Here is a 24,611-nt window from a genome sequence, read left to right as displayed (position 1 = left end):
TATTATTTGCAACGTATTATCTTTTTGTGGAAGAGAATAAGGGTATGTTTGATTGCATGGAAAGTCACTTTCCATGGAATTTGAAATCCATGGAAAATTAGTTGTGGAAAATAGGTAGGGTTGGAAAATCAAATTCCATTGTTTGATTTCACTTGGATAAAATCATGGAAAAATATGAGAAAAAAGAAAAAGAGGAGAAGGAGGAAAAAGATGAGAGGAGGGGGAGAGGAAGAAGAAGATAACGAGGAAGAGGGTGTGTGGCGCCCCGCCGAACACTAACACAAATCCCCATGTCAGATCTCGAGATATTATGTAGCACCTCGAAATTTCGGCATGGTCTCCTCTGTTTATGTTAGCATTCCAAGGCGTTCAACCTGCACCTGATAAACGACATACAATCCTGCATACATATACAAAATATAATACTAGCGGAAGCCTATATAAGTCTAATAACGTACGAATTATCAGAGTGCGGAAGAAGAAAATTTACGGGATTATACAAAATTTTCTCACTCTAACAAGAATCCTAACGCTCAATACAAATCTATAATACTCCTAGACAAATGGAGTATAACTCCAATACTTACCAAGTGACAAAGTCTGGCTATCTATTTGACCCACCAGATGATTCTCACTCATGCTCTATACTTGTCTCGCCAAGCTTTAGATCTGAAACTAAAAAAAATAGAGAAGGAAATGGTGAGTAACAAGGGTTACCCAGTAAGGAAGCAACAATTTCTGCCAATAACCTCTCCTAACATGAACGAATAAACATACTGAATCATTTTAAAATAAACAAAATTTTACAGAAGAAAACTACGATTAACTCGTACATATAGCCAGGGATGAGCAACTAAACATTTTAAAACTCACATTACATCGATCAGCAGTACTCACTATAACATTCTCTTTTTATACAAATCTAATTGATCAAATAGAAACAATAAACATTCATTTCATCTTATATATCAAAATAAGCAACAGATACATAATACACAATGGTGGAGTATTGGAATTAGAGAGTTGGGATTCACGACTGGATCGCTCCCAGTCGGGACATGATGTTACAATTCTTCTCGGGCTTTTAGTTCCTGATTTTGTAGCTGGTCGCTGTTTACCACGCTTGGTTGACCATTTATCCGGCTCAGGCTGGCCGTTTGACGTGACCGTAAGCAATGGGTCTCTTTTCGATGTGTCAGAACGTTCGACTACTATAGATTGTTAGTGATCACTGACTAATCATCTTCGTCTATGCCTATCAGGCGTACATGTGATTCCCAAAGATACAAACTATTCGTATACGACCACCTTTACATTACAAGTTCACTGGTAAAGATAGAGAGGAATAAACCCGGATTCCAGTTGTGACTCCACTCTCATACGCGTCCCATACCACGTATGAGTTTGGTGGTCCCTACCGTACATCCCAGGATAGTACACCACTCCAGATGATATGATGCACTATCCCTTCAGGCATTCACAAACTCTTTAACAGCTCACAAAATAGCTACTTATATATATTATTTTCATTTGAAAACAAAAGAGAAATTAACAATACAAGGTTGAGAATAGATATCCAGTTTCCTACCATGCAAGTGTGGCCACCCGGCCTAAAATAAATAACATAACAGAGCGCCTCGCGCTAACAGAAAGTAAATAAACATGCAACCAGTAACATTATCCCTGGATATCCGTTCACCAACCTGCATACAACACAACAACGTAAAATGCAGACATCACCCCTCGGGTGTGACTCTGACATTTTACCATTTCATACCATTTTTCCCTTTTTTTCGACTTTTACAATTTTCAATCTCTTCATAAAATATCCATTTTCTGATATTCATCAACTCAATATGAGTTCATTGAATATTAAATCACATTTTTCAACTATACAATTTATTTCTATCAATAATATTGAAAAAAAATACAAATTTCATATCAAAACGGGGTCCGAGCAGTGCACAAGACCCAATTTATGGCAATAACCCGTTAAAATACTCTACCCACGTATAATTTGTTAAAAATATAATTAAACATATCAAACATGCAATTTCTGGCGTGAATTTTGAAATAAACAAAGAATTCTATATTTCGAAAATACATCCAAATTTTTTCAATAAAATCCTAAATGCAATTTTCACAATCTATGATTATTAATAGAAATTCAGAGTTCCTTATAATCACTAGGCGATGGAATTGAAGCACGTGCGCAGAAATCGAGACGATTGGCACGGAAATCGAGGCAGACCGAATTTCGAAGCGGCTGATTTTCAAAACTGGCTTGGTGGTTTCGAAGATCTCGATGTACTCGTCTCTTCTCCCTTCTACGGCGAAAGACGGTTTGACCCCGAAATCGATGAAAATCGAGGTCGAAGTTACGAAAATCTCCGTATAAAAACACGACTGATTTTTTACTATACGGGGTGAAAAATACGAGAAAACGGAAGGAATTTGATTGGGTTATGTAGAGAATGAGGCTGTGGGCGTTTCTCCCTTCTGCGTCGAAAGACGGTTTGACCCCGAAACGGACGAAATCCGAGGTCAAAGTTTCGAAATTTCCGTATCCAAATATGGCTGATTTTTGACGATATCGGGTGAAATAGAAAGTGAAATGAAGAAAGGTTGGGTGGGTTTTGTAGAGAATGTAGCTGCGGACCTTTTTCCCTTCTGCGGCGATCGTCGACGGCGAACCGTTTGCGAAGGATCTGAGGTGGAAGGTCGAAGAGAAAAGAAAAAAAAAAAATCGTTTTATATGTCTCGGTTGTATGGATGCATTGGGGAAGATGGGTTTAAAAAAAAAATTAAATTTTTTTATTTATATAAAAGTTGGGACGAAATTGGTATCATTCGGACTCCAAATCTGACAAACGAATACTCTATTTTGCCTAATTTTTCATTCCGGATCTAATGGTATAATCAATTTCTACAAATTATGTCTCCATCAAAAATTTACATTTTTAGCCTGACGTGACCCCTAAACTTGATGTCATTTTCGTTTTTGGCGATAATTCGACTTCCTGATCTCCAAAAATGACAAATAAATAGTCTATGTTGAATAATTTTTCGTTATGAACCCAATGGTATGATCAAATTTTAAAAATTATTCTTCTAACAAAAAGTCACTGTTTTAGCCTGGTCCGACCCGGTAATCGAGGATTTTGCAACTTTTATATTCGGACTCGTATTTGAGCGTACTTACAAGCTAAACTATGTTTTTCGATCATTTTGAATCTAATGGTGAGGTCAGATTCCATTAAAAATGATCAGAAACATCCTAAAATTTTACCCCTAAGTCCCACTTTCAATATTTTTCTCAAAATTTCATTATTTATTTTTCCTCGAGATACAAATCAGAAATTCGGGGTTTCACAGGGTGAGGGCAGGATGTGACGACGAATGTGGCGGCGGCGGCGGCGACTACGGTGGTGACGACGACGGCGACGGTAACGATGGCGCGGCAACGGAGGTAAGTGAGGAAGATGGGGGGAGAACGTGGTGGTGGTGGCGGTGGTGACGAAGGAGGTGAGGGATGAAGATGAAGGAGAAGAAGAAAAAGAAAAAGAAGAGAGAGAGAAGGTGGTCGGAGACGGAGCCAACGGCGACTGCGACGGCGATGGCGATGGTGACGACGACGGCAAGGTTAGTGTAATGGTGGTGGTGGTGGTGGTAAGGAAGAATTGAGGATGGAAAATATTGGTGAATTTCATTTTCCCACCCATATGGGTGGGAAAGTGAAATCCATGATTTAGTGGACTTTTTGAATGGGGTGGAAAATGAATTTCCATTTCCATGTGCAATCAAACACTTGAAAAATGTCATTTTTCAAGTGTTTAATTGCACATGAAAATGAAAATTAATTTTCCACCTCATATGGGGTGGGAAAGTGAAATCCACCTAAATTTTTCATTCTCAATTATTTTCTACTCATATCTTCTTCTTCCCTACCACCACTATCACCATCACATTAACCTCGTCGTCATCACCATCACCGTACCATCATCATCATCTCTAACCACATTTTCTCTTCTCTTTTTCCAACGCTCACTTTCGTCGCCACCACTACCACGTTCTCCCCTCATCTTCCTCACTTACCTTCGTCACCACCACCACCACGTTCTCCCCTCTTATTCCTCATTTATCTCCGTTGCCACCGCCACATCCTCCCCTTCCCTCTCCTTCCTCTCCCCCCCCCTCTCTTTCATCTTCTTTCCCTTCCTCCTCTCATTTTTCTTCTTCTTCTTATTTTTCCTTATAATTTTCTCGTGATTTAATCCAAGTACAATAAAACAATATAATTTAATTTTCCAACCCTACTTATTTTTCACCACTATTTTTTCATAGATTTCAAATTTCATGGAAAGTCACTTTCCATGCAATCAAATATACACTAAGTGGAAAATAAAATTTGTTTTAAATAAATTATTGATGAGGGAAATTTAGCATATTTGACACCATAGCACGTTGATAAATAAACATATTTCTATCTCTAATAATTTTATTTTGTTAAATAATATTATCTTATTTAAAGAAATGTGATTAATATATTAAAAGTGTTATACGTGATTTCAAATAAGTAATAATGTTTACATTCCACTGGTTCATTTTGTCAATATATGAAAAATAAATGAATTGGTGAAAAATACCATTTTGGTATAAGTAGTTAGCATTATTATCATAAACTCCATCCTCTAGTTCTTATTACTATGATGTTGTCAACATAAATGTCCTTAGTAAAATTTTAAAGATTATGGAGATGAGATATGGATGGATGTCATCCCAAATGTAAATGTTAGAGTTTAGATTAAATGGTAGTACAGATAATGACAAACTTTTGAGGATGAAGAAGATAGAGTCTTCCATATTATCTACTTACCATGATTCACATTTTGTTTTTTAGTAAAAAAAGTAGTGGTATGTCAATCTTTTACATGATAAATGTTTATTAGATAGTAAATGTTAGGGCATTTTAATATTTTAATTAAATGTATTTTTTGTAATAATTATTTTAACAATCGATGGCAAAGCAATAAATGCGTTTATTAAAGGTATAACAAAGTATATTTATTATGTAAAAGATTAAAATACCTTTATCTTTCCACTAAAATATAAAATGAGGGGAGTATTATTGAAAAAAAGATACGATGGATAATGTTAATATCTTCATAAGGTTTTATATATATAATAATAATATACAAGACCTCACAGGGAAGTTAGCATTGTCTATCATATTTTTTCCAATAACACCCCATCTATTTTGTTTATTAGCAAGAAAAAATAAGGACATGTTAGTCTTCTATATAATAAATATTTGTTTGCATTAATTGCCACAACATTTATTACAAATAATATATTTAATATAAATAATAAATGTTCTTAACACTTAATATGCAAAAGACAATCATGTATTATAATACCCTGAGTTTTTTATTCGTATAACGATGAAAAATAAATAATATAATTTTGAAAAAATTCTAAAAGTGAGACTTAAGGTAAAATTTTAAAATTTCTTTATAGTCATTTTTAATTAAATATAACTCACAAAAATGACTAAAAAACATATTTTTTCCTATAAGTACATTTAAATTCAAGTCTGAATTGAAAAGTTGCAAAATCCTCGAACTTCGAATCAAACGGGTTAAAAAGACAAATTTTTACTAGAGAAAGAATTTGTAAAATCTGATTGCATCACTGGCCTTGTAACGAATTATAAAAAATGAAGTATTTACTTATTATTTTCGGAGTCTAAAAAGTCGAATTATCATAAAAAACGGAAACAACTTTGATTTTTAGGTCGGATCGGACTAAAAAAGTGAATTTTTGTTAGAGATATAATTTGTAAAATCTGATCACATCATTAAATCTGCAACAAAAAATTATAGAAAAATGAGCATTCGCTTGTTTGTTTCGGAGTCCAAAAGGTTGAATTATCGTCAAATAAAATAATTTAAAAAATGTCGATTTTCTTCCCCTTAACTTATATAGAGATTTTTTATTTAAAAAAATTACTATTCATTATCTCATAAACCGACCAAAATCAACCGAATGTGTTTTAAAAGAAAACATTAGTTTTCTATCAACTTAGATCATAGATTCTAGTTATCGGATCGTCGTCGATACTCTGTGAAGAAGAGAAAAACGTTCGTGATGTCGAACTCTACAGAGTCCGTTCATTTTAATTTTTTTCTCTTTTCTTTCTCTACGTTTCATCGAAAAATCATCAAAAATATAACGGGGGTTCCGACCCTTCAACCTTTGATTTCATCGATTTAGAGTCCAAACCATCATCGACTACAAAAGAAACAAAATGACAACATCATTGAGATCTTCAAAATCATCAGATCTGATTCAAAAATCAATCGTCTCTATATTAGACCTGCCTCAATTTCTGTGCACATTATTTAATTCTAAATTTTAGATATTTGCAAGAGGCTTATGATTCTTACTAGTAATCATAAATTTTGAAAAATGCATTTAAGATTTTTATAAACCTTTCGATTTGATTTTAAATCTATAATTTTCATTATTTATGTTAGATTCATACAAATATATGTGTTTGATGTGTTTAATTGTATTTTATAACAAATTATATTTGTTGAGACATTTTACTAGATTATTTCTGCTAGTTTGGTCTTGCGCACTGCTCGGACCCCATTTGATCAAATTTTTATAAATTTTTAATTTAAATAATAAAAATGAATTTCAAAATTTAAAAAATGATTTAATATTCAATGAACTCATACTAAGTGGATAAATATCAAAAAATGGATGTTGTGTTCGAAAAATTAAAAAGTACGAAAACAAAAAAAAAAATGAAATAGTAAAATGTTAGAATCATATCCGAGAAGTGATATTTGCATTTTACATTGTGATGTTATGTGTGGGTTAATAAAGAGATATTCAAAGTTAATTTACTTTTTGTTGTCACAAGATGATTTGCATGTTTATTTATAATTATAGAATTTGTACTATTATTTATATTAGGATGTTAGTCCACAATTGCATGATAGGAAACTGGATATCCTTTATCAATTCTATAATGTTAATTTATTAATTATTTTTTTATAAAGAATAATGATATATAGTTATTCTATGAACTATTAAAATCGTACACGAATGAAATTGTATAATGGGAATTACATGCACGCCAGATAGGTATAGACGAAAATGATTAGTCGGTGATCATTAACAATCTAGAGTACTCGAACGTTCTGACACATCAAATGATTAGCATAAGCGTGATAAATTATCTCACAAATGTGATGATGCATTGATCGACCACAAAATCAATTACCAATACTTTATTATTGAAACATCACGTCTCGATTGGAAGTGATCCAATCGTAGAATCTCAACTCTCTAATTCTACTATTTCACCATTATGTATTATATATTTGTTGTTTTATTTTATATTATAAAATAAAAAGTATGTTTATTATTTTAATTTTATCAATTAGATTCATGTAAAAATAAAATGTTATAATAAGTATTATTGATTGATATAATTTGAATTTTTAATTATTTAGTTGCTCACCCCTGACTATATGTACCGGTTAATCATAATTCATTATGTAAAATTTTGTATGTATTTAAATAATTTAGAATGCTTAATCGCTCATGTTATGATAAGATTATTAAAAGTTTTTTTTTTTTTTTTGCTTCTTTACTGAGTAACCATTGTTGCTTATCATTTTTTTCTCATTTTTTTAGTTCATAGTTTTGTACGTAATAAGGTTGGTGTAAAATAACGTTAGCAAGTGAGGATTACTTGATTGGTCAAATAGATGACAAAAACTCGTTATCTGATAGGTACTGAGGCTATACCCTCTTAGCAGCGTCAGTTCGTCTATGTGGTGTTGTAGATTTTGGGTTAAGTAATAGGATTTTTGTTAGAGTGAAGAGTTTCAATAGAATTCGATATATTATTTAATTATTTCGCACTTCCATTGTTAAATGTATATAGACTTCCGTTATTATTTTATTTTTGTATATATATGCAGGATATCATGTGTATGATTTATCAGGTGTTTAAGTGCATTGAAATGCTAACATAAACAGAGGAAGCCATGTTGAAATTTCGAATCGCCATCTAATACCTCGAGATTGGACATGGGGTTTTATATTAATATTTCAGGGGTGTCACATGTATCATGTGAATAAATATTTATTTTATAAAAAATCTAATATACCATTGTCTTTTAGGGGTGTTATTAGAAGAAGAAAAATGCGTTAGAGAATACTATGGTCCCCACAAGGTCTTTGACGTTAACATTCCGCGTATATATTTTCAAATATTTGTTATATGTTTTTTTTTAGATAATTAAATAAATATTTTTATCTTTTAAAACATTTGTATATATTATATATTTTGTCTTAACTCATCTAAGTTAACTCGTATGTCGTCGACTTGACTTGATTCTTTGGACATTCTTAGCTTAGTGGAGTTCTTATTTTTTTAAAGAAACTAATTTAACCAAACTTCAAAATGATAATTTTCATACAAAGTTTTTAATTTATATCTTGGAAGGGAATTAATTTATAGTGATCACTCAAATGTAAAACCACAAGAAATCTAAGGCCTGTTCGTTTACAAAAATACCATTCATCTTTAATCAAATTTACAATCAAACTTAACCTTAAAAAATAAAAAGGAATTACCAAAATACCATTCATCTTTAATTAAATTTTCAACTAAATTTAACCTTAAAAAATAAAAGAAGATTACTAAAATACCTTTCATCTTTATCGAAATAACATTCACCTTTAAAAATACGTTTTCAGCTTTAATCAAATTTACAATCAAACTTAACCTTAAAAAATAATATTTTTTTACTAAAATACCTTTCATATTTACTAAAATACCACTTATCTTCTAAAAGGGGATTATTACAAAAATACCCTTCATCTTTACCAAAATACCCTTCATCTTTACTACCAAGATCAAAATTAATTCATTATCACTATTTTATTACTAAAACACCCTTCATCTTTTTTGTGGATGTTGGGTATTATGCATGTATTTTATTTATTAAAAAATCTTCATGTGTCTATTTTTAAGAGGAGATGTTACAATTTCGATAGAATTATAAAATTTATAAATTTATTTAAATTGAAAATAATTATTTTTAGAAAATTTTAATATAATTTTATTATATATATAGTGTAATTATATATTTATTAAGGTATTCTGGTAATTTTTTTTTTCATTTTGGATGCATTGTCAACATTAAAGGTATTTTGATCATTTTACCAAAATTCAATAATAAAAAATTATCAAACGAACATCAATTTCTAGCTTATGTGTTTTTGTAACGAATCAACTTCTGCTAGATGTAGCTTTTCAAGTTCTGGGCTTCTAGAGCTGGAACTGGCTTTTGTAAAGAATAGACTCTAAGTTAATCCTCACGAAAGTAATGATTTCCTTATTTTTTGCAAAACTTGAATTACATATTATGCAATGAAATATGAAAAAAGTATTTATGAGTATATAAAACAACAAAAACTAAACTCTCTATATCATGGTGGGACACCAAAATTTCTCATTCCACTTGTATATCTATAGTTGGATCAAATTTGGATTCACATTTCTTTTAAAACTATACATTTTTATAATAATAAAAGCCATTGTTACTACTTTATTTATCTCTCTTATTTATATTATTTGTCTTCCTATCTATGAATTATCTATCTTACCGTCTATGTGCATATTAATTATTATTCAAACTAGATAAAAATTTTCACAACACATATTTACGACTTGAGATGTTTTTAAAGATTTTCTGTCAAATGAAAGAATGAGATATTTATAAGGACTTCAAAAGGTCTTAGAGTGGGATATTTTTAAAGATATTATGTCACATTAATATCCAGTATCTTATGTATTATATAGATACTTTCAACATTATTTTTTAGTAAAATTACAATGATTTAGGAGAAGATCTATTTTAATTACCAGTTTTGATACACTTTAATATATATATATGGATTAAGATCCGTGTATACATAAAGCTACTCATAAAGTTACAACATGTTTTGTCTTATACTTTCAATATTATTTTTAAGTAAAATTATAATGATTTAGGAGAAGATCCATTTTAATTACCAGTTTAGATACACTTTAATATATATATGGGGACGGTTCAGCAATCCTAAAGTTTGTTAAGTTTGTGCCAAACATTTTTCAAAATATGGGTTAGAAGCTCTGGAATGAGCTGATTTTTTGTGAGGATGATCTCTACGATGAGGAGATCATCCTCACAAAAAATTAGCCTATTCCAAAACTTCTAACCCCATCAAAAGTGATTTACAAAAATTGACCGATCCACGATTCTTCAACTTGTAAACTAGGCTTAGAAGTTTCAAAATGAGCTGAATTTTTGTGAGGATGATCTCTTTACTGTAGAGATCATCCTCATAAAAAATCAGCCAATTCCAAAACTTCTAACCCCATTAAAAGTGATTTACAAAAAATGTTTGGCACCAAACTTGGCAAACTTTAGGGCTGCCGAACCGCTCCCTATATATATATATATTAAGATCTGTATACACGTAAAGCTACTCATAAAGTTACAACGTGTTTTGTCTTATATGGGCAAAAAGATTTGGAATGGGATGAATTTTTTGTAAGGATGATCTCTATGATGAGGGGATCATTATAAAAAATTAGTCCATTATAAAACTTCTAACCCCATCAAAAGTGGTTTATAAAAAATAGATGATCTAGAATTCTTCAACTTGTAAACATGGGGCTAGAAGTTTCAGAATTGACTGATTTTTGACGAGGGTGATCTCCTCACCGTAGAGATCGTTCTCACAAAAAACCAGTCCATTTCGAACATTTTTTCCCATATAAGACAAAACACGTTGTAGCTTTATGAGTAGTTTTACGTGTCTACGAATCCAGACCCTATATATATAACTTTTGGAAGTTGAAAAGTTAGAAAAATTATTTAGATTATTTTTTAAATATTACTTTCAAACAATAAAATGTAAACTTCTTAATTAAATAAACCACTTTGTACTTTTTAAAAAATTATTTAAAAAAAACATTATTCTACTATTTTTTTACTTTCTATCTAAACAAAAGCCTAAAGTGGTGTAAAAAAACAATCTAAGTTTTTTACTAACTTATAGAATTAATTTTTTTTTTTTTTTATATTTATAAGAAATGTTACGTATCCAATTTTGTATTTATATTTATTTATGAAAAATCTATGTAATAAAACATAATTGAGTTGCTACAATTTTGTGTTGGGGGATAAACATCTCGTCAACAACAATTTTGTGGATGGATAAACGTCTCAACCTTCTGTGAGATTTACTTTATTCCTTCATCTTCACCCTCTTTAATTTTATTATACTTCTTTATTAACCCACTTTATTATTTTTTCATTTTTATCGTTTTAACCACAAAAGTTTTTAATAATATCCCTCAAACTTTATTCTGTCAAATTTTACCCTCCTTAACCCTAAAGAGGATGCTCGTAGGCACATTTTTTTAAAATAATATTTCACCAAATTATTTCCCAACTTTTACCTCCTGTGCAATAGGCATTGTCTAACTCTAATAGTTATCTGATTGAAGGGATTTTTTTGTTTACAACCCAACAATCATTTGACATGTGACATAAAAGACATTAGTAATATATAGAAAATTGATCTCTTGTTCGCACGTCTTCTGCCCACAAATTTCAATTTTAACATTTAAAATCTTAAAATGGGTCATTGAGCCACGTGAATTATCACATTTTCAATCCAACACCACAACCATCTGTATTATATGAAAAAACCCGTATAAAAAAAAAAAAAAGTTTTTTGAGCTTGATATAAGGAATTGAAAATGGACAGTTACTGAGTACCCAAACTTAAAATAAAAATTCAACACTGAAAATTATATATATTTTCATTATTTTTTAAAGTTCGTAGAATTTCTTCCTTATTGTTAGTGTCATTTGCGTATTGTCAAATGGCTATTACTTGTTGAGTTGTAGGCCAAAAAAAGAGGACAACGATCACAAAGACCTATATTTTTGAAAATATGTATCAAAAAGTCCCTTATAAAAATATATATACTCTTTAGTACAAAAATTATCAAATATTAGTCTACAAAAGATTTTTGAAGTGAAAATATCATAATTACCTTTTTAATGATTTTTGAAATTTAAAGAAACATGTTTATTTGATAATATTTTAGCTACTCCAATGTTTTATAATTAATGACACGCCACTTAATTATGGTCATCTCTTATACATCAATAAAAAAAAAAAAAAAACTTGTTTCACTTATCAAAAACTAGTAATCTTTAAATCACGTAGATAATGATGACTACACCAATGATAATCATCAAGTTGATTTGGTCTATGCACATTAGATTTATTAAAATATATAAATAATTAAAACATAATTTTAAACATAATAAAAACATAATTTTAGTTATTTTTTATAGAAATATTAATAACTAAATAAATAGGTCAAAATTTTTATTTCTCATTATATTTTTAGATCAAATATTTTGTAAATTTGTTAAAAGGATATTTTAGATATTGATCATATTTGCTGTCCTAATTGATGAAGATATGTGTTTGTATAATTATTTTGTTCTATTACATGAGAAAGATCATTTTTGTGTACGTGAAATTTCCTTTTGAAATTGTATTTTTGATTTAAGAGGAGTTGTAACAGATCTCATGATTTTTATTGCTCTAAAAGGAAAAAATGTTGATTCAATTTTTTTATTTTTTGTAGTTTTTCATATTTGTATTTTTTATTTTAACATATTTACTGAAATTTTTTTATTTGAATTTATCTGTATTTTTAACCATATGAATAAAAGAATATAAGAATATAAGAATATGAGTTTATTTCTTATTCATTTCTTCAAATCATTTTTCTTTGATTATTTTTTATTTTGTATTAAAGAAATTTTTTGAAAAAAATTTAAGAAAAATATCTAAAATATTTTTAAATAAATATTATAAAGAGTGATTCTAAAAAAAAAAAAAAAAAAAATCACTCATCCGATTGACGTCCCACGATCCCACCGTAAAAATGATGACGCGACGAGAGAAGCGCTGGACAATGTTCCAGTGAAAAGATCTGAAGCCTCACTCCAGAAAATCCATTCCTAAGCATCCCCTAACTGTAAAGCGCATAGCAAGCATCCTTTCTTCACGTTTTATTTCTCAAACGAGTCGATTTCAATAATTGTCAGGGGTATATACGTCAATATATTTTTCTTCACTGTAATGTAACTTTCAAGGGGAGCAAAAATAGAACAACCGATCTGCCGAAGCAAAAAATGGGGAATTTTTGATTATTTCTTCAGATTAAGTATTCTTCTTCTTCTTCAAAGTGCTCGCGTTTGAGGGTTTCATCTCTCGATCTCTGTCTCAGATCTCTCTTTCCCTCACCCTATCAGATCTGATCGATCTTTGGTTCAAACCTAATTATAATTAACAAATTAAAAACAGCAATTCAAGATGTATATGGCGTACGGATGGCCTCAGGTCATCCCACTTGAACAAGGACTCTGCCCTGTTTCACAGCAGATCGTCTACCTCAAACTCATCAATCGATTCTTACTCGTTGTCGCTCCATCTCATATAGAACTCTGGAGCTCATCTCAGGTAGATTTTTTTTTTTTTTTTTTGCTTTGGAGCTCACTTAATCATTGTTTCAGTTAATCAGATTCAAAATTATCGTTTTTTGTACATTAATTTTTGAAATTGAAATTCAACATTTGGAATTTCAGCACAAGATTAGGTTAGGAAAATACAAGAGAGATTCGGATTCGATTCAACGAGAAGGGGAGAATTTGCAGGCTGTATGGAGCCCTGATACCAAATTGATCGCCGTTCTAGTAAGTTTTCAATGCGTTTGTTTCCATATTCGATTGATTCTTGGAATAAGTGCAATGTGCGTTATTGTGAATTTGTGATTAATTCACAATAACAAAAATTAACCTTAATTTGTAATTATCGTTGGGAATTTGAGATAATTGCAGCTCGGTGGTAGCATAGTTTATGTTTTAGGAGTAAAAGATGTCTTTTTCAATCCAGGTTTTCTATATATATATGACAAATCTAAATGATTTCCTTGTTAAAAAATGTGTGCATTTTGATGATCCAGAAGGAATTTTGTTTTAAGAATGGTTAAGATCATTATGATTGAGCTCATTTTTGGTATAAGGAGTCTTCCACTCCGACTTTGAAGTCGTTCGCTTTCTTGTTAACTTCTTCTCTTCCAAATTTTGGCCCCAACTCCATCTAAGTGTTGCATTCTCAAATTTAGTTACTTATGATGTTACCGATAAAAAAAAAAGTTACTTATGATGTTTTTCTTTAATGCAGACATCTTCGTTCTTTCTTCACATTTTTAAGGTTCATATTACAGACAAGAAACTAAATATTGCCGGAAAGCAGCCTTCTGGGTTGTTTCTTGCAACCATTTCTCTACTTCTCAGTGAACAAGTGCCTTTTGCAAATGAGAATTTGACAATGTAAGGACTCTTTCTGACTATTTCAGATTTAATTCTGAGAATGATTTTGATGGTTTTGCGTATTTCATTTTGTTTCAGGAGCAATATTGTATGTGACAACAAACATCTACTTCTAGGACTTTCAGACGGGTCTTTACAACTTATATCCTGGAAGGGGGAGGTACACTTGAACTTGAATGAAGATTCAGTAGAAGCAGGGCCAAGGACATTTAATTTTCTAGAAATTTTCAATCTTGAATGCATGGCGACACTCTTTTTGAAACAATTTATAATTATATTCAAATGTTTTGTTTTAGGTATCAGTTGTATAATTCTAATGCACATCAGTTTATCCATATGCATTATTTATTCTTTCTCCCTCTTGACACACAACCATGCATACTTTTTTGATTATAACCTCTCTAATTTATCAGACAAATCATAGTCTATACACATTATCAATCAGGACTATAGATAGCAATCCGAATATGAAAAAAATTCGGTATGGTATTAAATCAGAGACCGCTTGGAATAGTCATTCTATGGGTTGTTCAAAAATTCGGCCAAAAATGTAGAACAGCAAAAGTGTAGCACAGAAAAGGTTTGAGTTCAACTCTTTGAAAAACTTTACACATATATTTATAGTAAATGATAAATGCATAATATTACCTTTTACTTGGACTTCCATGCAATAGAACAATCAAAAAATAAATAGGTCAAACCTACTAATCAAGTAACGAAATTAAAATTAAAATCATCGACATAAATAAAGGTCTACAACTAACATCTATCTGAAAAGATATATTGATGTAGAATAAGGTAAACTATCTTAATATGATGATGTGGGATCAAACTAACTAGACTAGACACTAATGCAATAAGAAAAATTGTCCATTCAAACTACCTTGACATTTGTCACCATAATTTGTACATAGAGTTGAATGTGATGGAATTGAACTACCAATACCATAGTTTGAAAGAGCTCTACAAAATTTAATTCATAATACATCATCGATAACATTGAATAAAATTTTATTCTAGAAACATATGTGAATGAGCTCTCTATCTACTGATTCCTTATCTTCCTTATGACCCATTATTGGTATGGTAGTTTGGAGTGAACAGGATGGTGTCAATTATAACCCTGAAGTGTGTATTATGTCATTTTATTTTTATGATCACCTTGCTTCCTTTGCCAAAAAATGGACTTCAACCAATATTTGAAGAAAGCTGACAAAAATTGGTCCAGACTCGTGGGGGCTTTATCTCCATCCCAACCCTTCAATGGCTTCCCAGACCTCGTTCTCATGAAATCGTCTCTCAGGCTGGCTGCTCTGATCGACATATAGATAATCTAGGAGGGGTATCGTTCTGCACTGCTCATTGTATAAGTTCTCATAAAACTCCTTTACTATCATCAGCTTCCAACACTTCCCCACTGATTGTTAAGCCATCACACTTTTGATTTATGGATCCTACTAATCTCTTCTGGGTATGCACTTTTTTTGAACCCCTCAAGTTTATTCTCTCAAAGCAGTGCAGACTCATCTCGACAAATGGAATGAACTGTAAATATGTCATGTGTATAGTGCGACTGCGAGTGTTTCCTATACTTTCTATCAATATCTGGAACTGATGCATATGTTTTGAAGTAGGAGTTCGTTTCTAATTTCTTCGTTTTTTGTTTTGTTTTATTCAGTTCCCCAGGAGCTTTGAACTTGATTGCTATGCTCGCGGTAGCAATGAAATCACTGAACCAGCACATTCGTTGGGCAATGGGCAGGCTTCTGAAGGGGCCTTAAGAGTCTTGTCATCCAATCATAACTCTGTCAGTAGTTCTGCTGTTATCCAGCTAGAGTTGTCCTTGCCGTTGAGGATGCTGGTTGTATTATACTCTAATGGGAAGCTTGCATTATGTTCAGTAAGTAAGAAAGGTTTAAAGATTACTGAATCTATCAAAGCTGAAAGATGGTTGGATACTGGTGATGCTGTGTGTGCTTCACTAGCTTCAGATCAACAAATCCTTGCAGTTGGTACCAGAAGAGGTGTTGTGGAGTTATATGATTTAGCAGAAGCTGCATCACTTCTTCGAACTGTATCTTTGTATGATTGGGGGTAAGAGTTGGAAATCATCAGGAAGGCCTGTGAACTGAAAGCATAAGTTAGATAATTAATGAAATTCATTTCTTACATCTGCTTTGGCTTTCTTTGGTGGTCTTGTGGCATGCGACATGCAAACTATAATCTCTTACACTTCACCAGTGAACTACCAAAAAATTATTGCTCTTTATTGCCTGGCTCCCAAGATTTTGGGATACTAAGTGGTAGAGGTGCAATTTGGTTTGGTCTGGGGCCAAATCAGAACCGAACCAAAATAGGTCATTTCCACTAAATAAGAACCAAAACTGAACCAAATTGTCCGTAGAACCAAACCAAACCTTACCGAACAAAGGACATTCGGTTCGGTTTGGTTTGGTTCCATGGGTTTCCAATATCTTATAAACTTGCTTGGTAGCAACATATTTTCGAAGAAAAAAAAAAAAAAAAATAACATGAAATTTAACATAATTAGCCACTAATCTATTCCTAAAAAAACGTCATTAATCTATGTCCTAACTCCTTAAAAGTAGTAAGGCATTAAGGGTTCGATTTTCTACAAGCCTCGAACCGAGAACCAAACCAAATTGATTGGTTCTCCATTTTCTTAACCCAAAACCAAACCATAACCTGTTCCAAACCGGACCAAACCAGCTCAAAGCTATTGGTTCAGTTCGGTTCTCGGTTTGAATCAGACCAAGTTGCATCCCTACAAAGTGGGACCTGATGAGAAAAATTGAAATTTTAGATTATAATAATTGTTACATCTCTCACTTTTGAATTCTGGCCATACTTTGAGAAGTTGCAGTAAGATCACTGACTCGTTAGCTAGAAATGTGATCTGGATGCCATCGTTGGCCATTAGATATTAAATTTCCCCCCCCCCCCCCCCATCAATTGTAATTATTTTCTGTTCCTCCATTTTTTTTTTCTGTAAAAGATTATTATTAATTATTTTTATAAGTAAATTCTTGCTTTTATCAGAAAGAAACTGATACTTCTGTTTCAGCCATTTCTATATTCTTGAATTTGTAGATTTCAGATGGTTCTCTTTTGATTGTTACTTCTCCGTTTTTTAATCTATTTTTTTTTGCCAAGTGCCATTTTGTAATATTTTGTTTGGATTTGTTATTGCTCCACTGGAAATACTAATATTGGCTTCCTTTGCATTAGTTTTTTGTGAATTTCTTCACTTGGTACTATTCATTGATGCTATACTTTGTAAATATAATCTGTAATCTGCCTGCTACGGAACAATGATTCCGTTCTCAAACATCTGTTTTTTATATTTTGAGTGACATTCGGTTATCTCATTCTTCTAATGCGTGCCATTCATATTTTTCTTAGAGATTGTGAGAATTCCCACAAGTTTCTTATACTTTATTATGATTTCGATGCAGATATTCTGTGGAGGACACTGGTTCCATCAGTTATATAGCTTGGACACCTGATAATTCTGCTTTTGCTGTTGGCTGGAAGTTAAGAGGACTTACAGTTTGGTCAGTATCTGGGTGCCGTTTGATGTGTACAATCCGTCAAATTGGTTTAAATTCTGTCTCATCGCCGATGGTAAAGCCAAACCAGGATTTTAAATATGAACCTCTGATGGGAGGGACCTCATTGATGCAATGGGATGAGTATGGATATAGGCTTTATGCTATTGAGGAAGGGTCTTCCGAGAGGATTCTTTCATTTTCTTTTGGCAAATGTTGCCTTAACAGAGGAGTTTCGGGTACGACACATGTTCGTCAAGTAATTTATGGTGAAGATCGGTTGCTTGTTGTGCAGTCTGAAGATACTGATGAACTTAAAATAATACATCTTAATCTTCCAGTTAAGTGTTTAAAATGCCTATTGCTTAATTGTCAAACTTCCTTATGAGTCTGACATGGATTGATTCTCATATTGTGCTTTTTTTTGCCAGGTATCTTACATATCCCAAAATTGGCCAGTTTTACATGTGGTTGCTAGCAAGGATGGGATGTACTTAGCAGTTGCTGGTCTCCATGGGCTGATCTTATATGATTTACGTTTCAAAAAATGGCGTCTTTTTGGAGATATTTCCCAGGAACAAAGAATCCAATGCAAAGGCCTGTTATGGTTGGGGAAAATTGTTGTTGTATGCAACTACGTTGATTCTTCCAACTCGTGAGAACTATATCCTCATCTCTACGTTTGATTTTTATCGTTCTACTGAGCATCCTTTCACAGGTTCAAAAATTACCACTTGCGTAAGCCTTGTGTGGCACTCATGTAGCACACCCAATGCACCCCGCGTCAGTGTTTTAATGTTCCCCTAATGGGGTCAAGATATCAATCATCCACACTAATGTTTTCAAAAACTGTGACAGATACCCACAGCCAAGTCTTCATCCTTTAAAGTGGGCTGTTGTTCCTCGGATATGTCAAAGTCTCCTTCACAAGACCGTCAATCTTACTTTTTATCATGCCTCATTCATCAATCAAGTCCACCTATGCTACCCTAAAGTCCACACTCTTTTCATAGGCCGATGTCAACATGCCGCGAGACGCTGTAGGAATTCTATAACATGAGATGTCGACGTAATGTGACATCTGCGTTGTGGAGGTTCAACTAGGCGTGCTCATGAAGTTAAGCCATTATGCGTGGTGCCTTACACAACATGCCACATGACCTGATTGGTTTTACTCATACGGTATCATACAAGGCTCCTCAAAAGTTAAAAGGATGACTAGATGCTAATTTAGCATTTAGTGCTAGCTGGTGTAAAATCGAAATGTGCTATTCACATTTAATATCATACCTGAAAGTTATCGAACCAACTTAGATGTTGATGACCTCATTGGTTCAGACTAATGGGATCAAATGTTAGATGCTTATGGACAAAATAGAGACAACTTGTAAGTCTATACTAACGAAATCTTTTACTAAGCCACAAGTGACATATTAGTGTTGACTACCTATGTAAAACATGAGGGTACCTAAAATGATAGCACGGTCAACTTTTATAGGGCGACTAGAGTAGGGGCAGAAGTGGCTTGTTCGCTAGACTAAGCCTCGTAAAGTGTAAGGGCACCTAGAACGTGGGTGCAAATGACTTGTTAGCATGGGCTAGAAATCAAATGTTAAGGGCATATATAGCATGGGCACAAGCGACCTGTTAGTCCGGGATAAATGAAGTCGGGTGTAAGGATATGTAGACGCAAGCGACTTATTAACATTGGTCAACAAAGTCTAATCAAATAGCGTCTACAGTTTGGATGCAATGCCTTGTTATTACAAGGCTACAAAGTCAACTATAAGGGCGACTATGCATGGGTGCAAGCAACTTTTTAGTCTAGACTCTAGACTAACAAAGTCAAGTGTAAGGGAGACAATAACATAACTTTAGCACTGTGAAGTCAATGGGCACCAGGACATAGACGACTTTTGATAGTTTTAAGTCAATTAGCGTTGAGAATGGTGTAAGCATTTATGGGATAGCAAAATAAAGTCGTTGAAAGGTGTAATATGGAATTCAAGGGTAATATAAAAAGTTAGATAACTTCGGCATCTAGTCAACGAAGGTATTGAGGCAAGGTGTTTGTGACTTTGGCATTTGTCTGAAGAAGTCAAGAGCATTGAGAGGCATAAAAAACTTACAGGTAGCGAACTCAAGGGTGCTAAGATGAGGTTTCAGTGTCACTTTGGCATTAAAACAATATTGTTGATAGAAGGCATTCGGTTGGGCTAAAAATGTCAAGGGTGTCATGTGACGTAAGAGACTCTAGCTCCGTGGCAACAAAGTTGGGGGAGTGAGGAGTGTGAACCACTACAATCGTAAACCATTGGAGTCAAGGATGTTGAGAGGTTTTGTTGGTAACTTTGGCATATAGTCAATGACATTGAGAAAAGGCATTGATAGCTTCGATACTGAGCCAACAATGTTACTGGTGCTGGGAGTCATGAACGACTTCAATGTAGTCAAGTGAAGGTTTTCTAGAGACATAATTGACTTCGACACCTTGTAAGAATTATTGGCATCGAGAAAGGGCGCTCATAATTTTGATACTGAGTCGGCAATGAAAAACTTGATGGGTTTGAACCAATTAATGTCAAAAAGGACACTATGAAGACTTAATAGTTTGGGTTAGTAAGGTCAACAAGACATCGAAATACAAGGATGGTAATTTGCTATACCTAGGCCAACAACTTTGAAAGGATATGGCGATCTAGTTAGGCCCACAACAACGAAGGTTAGAAGGGCACCATGAGATGTTGTAATGCTTTTTGGACTTAGGCTAGCAAAGTCTAAGAATTGTGAGCAAACAACGGTATAACAACAAGGGTGTTAGTTCTTGGCAACACGGTGTGCCAAAGTAGGTGATGTTGCAATGGTTTGACAAAGGACTTTGAAAGAGGTGGTGTTCAAATAGAGTGCTAAATTTCAATCCTTGACAATAAGGGTGTTGAGAGATGCAGTGTTGTGATGGTGTGTTTCCCACACCCAACGTCATCCCAAATCTTATTTTCTAGCCCGAGCTAAATAAAAAGCTAGTACAATCTTTGAGAGGGTTGTATATCTTAAAAATACTCTTCCAAACACTAGCCCCACAAGATGTAAATAAGGCTAGAGCATACCAACTCCGGGGGAAAATCCCTGATGCCGTTGATTCCTTGAGATCTTCCCCCATCTAGCAAATTCTCCTCTTTGTAACATCAAACAAGATCATACATTATGCATAGAAAATAGAGAGACAATACATTTATTGATAGGATTTATTGCAAATTTGAACTATGTCCCCAGGCTTTGGAGAGCCATTCTGCTATCATGTCATTGTTACATTATTCTCCTATTATAAAGTAGTTCCCCATAGGCCTACCATGGTTTCCTTCCTTTTCATCCTTTGTTTTTTCCCTTGTAGAAGACCCCTTCAATACAAAAAGAAAACAATCCTTCCCTAATAGGTAACTTTTCCTACTACTTACAAATACCATCAGCGTTTCATCAATTAAGGGAGCGACTCTTGGGTATGGACTCGTAGCAAGGACAAAAAATTCTCGGTAAGATTTTTCTAGGCCATTCTTGGCGTAGCAGAAGCGTGTGAATCAATAGATTCGATAGGTTGTGTTTAATGGAACACTCAAAATCAATTTGAACCAATAGATTTAATTGATAAATAAACAATAGCTTGAAAGAAAATAAAGCATAAAGTTAAAAAGTAATTAAGAGAGAAAAGATAATTGAATTGATGATTGTTGATTGATTGATTATTTTCGGATTTGGAGCTCCTTAGATAGATAACTCCATCATAACAACTTAGAATCGTACTAAAATACCGAAAATTATCATTTCTAACTTATCTATAATATAATACTAATTTTTTAATCCTATTAAAACTCAAATTAGACACTTCTATGCACTTTTCTAATTATAGTCTAAATAATACAAAGGAATTTAAAACAATTAGAAACTAACAAGGAATTGTACTCTTAACATAATTATGAAATAAAAATTCTACTAGAACTAGAAATAAAATTAAACATCTAACTAGGATTGTTGATGTCCTACATCAATTCTAGAGCCTCAAAGTTTAGCTACCTTTCCTTTCAAAGTAATTTGGGGTTCCAAGGTTCCTTGAAAAATTTCCTTCTTCGCTTGGCTTGTGGTTTCGAACAAATTATTAACTTTAGACCATCTTATCTCTAGGGTTTTCGTTACTCCAAATTTTTGTTGCTTGTGTCGGGCAAGTAGGGAATCTGTTGATCATTTGTTACTTAATTGTTCATTTGCTTTCAAAATTGACCTCATTTATTGTGTTTGTTCAAGTTGGAGTGGGTTTTCTTTGCAATCGATGTTTTTTGGACTTGGGTAGGAAAAGGATTCTTTGGGTTTCGTTACCTTTTGCCATTTGCTATAGCATTTGGAAGGAGAGAAATAGGAGAATCTTCTTGGGCCTAGAGAGCTCTATCCAGGAGTTGATTTTGACGGTGCTTGGTCTTCTGTTTCATTGGTGCAAATTGAATGGAGCTTTTAAAGGGGTGTTTTTTGAGGAGTTTGTTTTTAAGTGGGATCATTGTGTTCTTTGTAGTGTGTTTCTCTTGTTTTCTTTTTGTTGTAGTTCTTGTTCGTCTTTGTATTTGTGGTTGGTCTTCTCGACCTCCTTTTAGCTTAATGAATATATTTGTTTACCTAGAAAAAAAAATCAAGGGATTGAGGAGAGTATCTATTAATTAAGAAATATAAAAAAGATTCTTTTCCCTATAATCTTGCTTTATTAGTTACTACGCCACATGTCATCTTATTAGAAGGTACATATATTTCTCAAATGATTATTTTCCCTAAAATCTTACTTCATTAGTTACTAAGCCACATGTCATTGTAATAGATGGTACATATCTTCTTCTTGGGACGTGCATTGGATTAGCATTGGAATACACATTGATCACTACCTCGAGATACACAATAATGGTGCCATGTCTCTGATACCATTTTTTGCATACACACTTTCTAGTACGAATTACTAGAAGGTGTTACTTTTTCTATTAAACTTGTTTGATAATATGCAGTTAACATTGATTTAACTATATTATATGTGTTTGTTAATATGCAGTTCATAACAGTTAAATTAATTACATCCTTGCAGATACGAATTACTTTTTTATCCAAGATATCATCTTGATCAGAGCTCTTTACTTAGTCGGAAACCATTGCTTGGCAAGCCAATGGTCATGGATGTGTTTCAAGATTATATACTCGTCACATATCGTCCATTTGATGTTCATATTTTTCATGTGAAAATCTCAGGCGAATTGTCGCCTTCCAGCACTCCAGTTTTGCAGGTACAGGAAATTATTCTGAACTACTTTTGCTTTTATGATCTTGTTGAAGCCATTTATGGTTTTTGTTTTTTGAAAAGTGCTAACTTTTGGTCGTTTTGAGTCGTAAAATACTCTATCTAGAATGCTTATCTTATATGCAGTTGTAAGTAATAAAATGACAAACAGCTTTCTACAGTACGAGAGCTTTCAATCATGACTGCAAAGGTCCATCCTGCAGCAATGCGTTTCATTCCTGATCAGCCTCAAAGAGACTGCATTTCACAGAACCACTTTTCATCTTCATCTGATTCCTTAGTCAGTCAGCCTACTAGGTATTTGTGCCCATCCTTCCAAATGATGATTGTATTTCCCGTACACCATAATCTGCTAAATGCTGTATATTCTGTCAGATGTTTAATTCTTCGAACAAATGGGGATCTTTCATTACTTGATTTGGATGATGGGCATGAGAGGGAGCTCACTGATTCAGTGGAATTGTATTGGGTCACTTGTGGTCAATCCGAGGAGAAAGAAAACCTTATTGAGGAAGTTTCGTGGTTAGATTATGGTCACCGAGGAATGCAGGTAACAATATGGTTCTTCAAAATTATTTATCTAAGATGTTGAGTATGTTATAGTTACTCATAAATTCTTCAATTTTGGCATTCTGTCTGTTTTCTTGGCTGATGTAGATTCTGCTTGGAAGCTTATAATTGCAGGTTTGGTATCCTTCTCCTGGTGTTGACTCCTTTAAACAGGAGGATTTCTTGCAGGTACTATACTTTCCATGATTATAACAATATATGGTTTAGGTTCTGTGCAGATCGTATTTACTTGTGCATATATTTCTGTTGTTCATTTCATGTCATTTTTTTATGAGTAAAATTATTACAAAAGGGGGAAAGTTGAGATGACCATCCAGACGTAAACCGCCACATGCATATAACACACCCATAACTCACATGCTGCGGCACTATTAGACAGAAGTACTGCAAACTCAATCCCATCTGCTCGAGATCCCTGAAACACTTTACACCCAAAGAAAATAGACCCCCAAATCGAAGTGATCTCGTGAAGCAGGTGCTCCCTATCCTCAAAGATCAGATCATTTTTTTTTTCCTTCCATATCCTAATTACAGTTTTTTGGCTGTCCCTTACACTTTTAGAGTAAGGCTTAAAATGGGACGAGTTTTTTATCTGAAATCCAAGTATCCGAATCTGAATTTAGAGGGTTTGGTTCCATCAAGAATATCTGA

At 33.0% G+C, this 24,611-nt stretch overlaps 1 protein-coding gene across 2 annotated transcripts in view; it reads left to right on the top strand.

The window, feature by feature from the left end:
* Window positions 1–13,072: 13,072 nt before the first annotated feature.
* LOC147408017 (uncharacterized) overlaps window positions 13,073–24,611 on the top strand; it is a 28,410-nt gene continuing 16,871 nt past the window's right edge. For both annotated transcript variants that reach the window (XR_015176942.1, XM_086436843.1), the window contains exons 1-11: window positions 13,073–13,626; window positions 13,752–13,859; window positions 14,350–14,498; window positions 14,577–14,658; window positions 16,177–16,592; window positions 17,975–18,407; window positions 18,499–18,722; window positions 23,181–23,376; window positions 23,542–23,687; window positions 23,766–23,940; window positions 24,075–24,128. Coding sequence is in view for 1 of the 2 variants with exons in the window: in XM_086436843.1 (XP_086292969.1) it covers window positions 13,480–13,626; window positions 13,752–13,859; window positions 14,350–14,498; window positions 14,577–14,658; window positions 16,177–16,592; window positions 17,975–18,407; window positions 18,499–18,722; window positions 23,181–23,376; window positions 23,542–23,687; window positions 23,766–23,940; window positions 24,075–24,128 (2,130 nt within the window). In the remaining variant the exon portion in view is untranslated. The remainder of the gene's footprint in view (window positions 13,627–13,751; window positions 13,860–14,349; window positions 14,499–14,576; window positions 14,659–16,176; window positions 16,593–17,974; window positions 18,408–18,498; window positions 18,723–23,180; window positions 23,377–23,541; window positions 23,688–23,765; window positions 23,941–24,074; window positions 24,129–24,611) is intronic.

Source organism: Akebia trifoliata, chromosome 3 (genome assembly GCF_017979445.1).
Source record: "Akebia trifoliata isolate Shusen 1 chromosome 3, ASM1797944v1, whole genome shotgun sequence".
NCBI classification, from domain to species: Eukaryota; Viridiplantae; Streptophyta; class Magnoliopsida; order Ranunculales; family Lardizabalaceae; genus Akebia; species Akebia trifoliata.
This window is presented reverse-complemented; position numbering and strand designations above follow the sequence as displayed.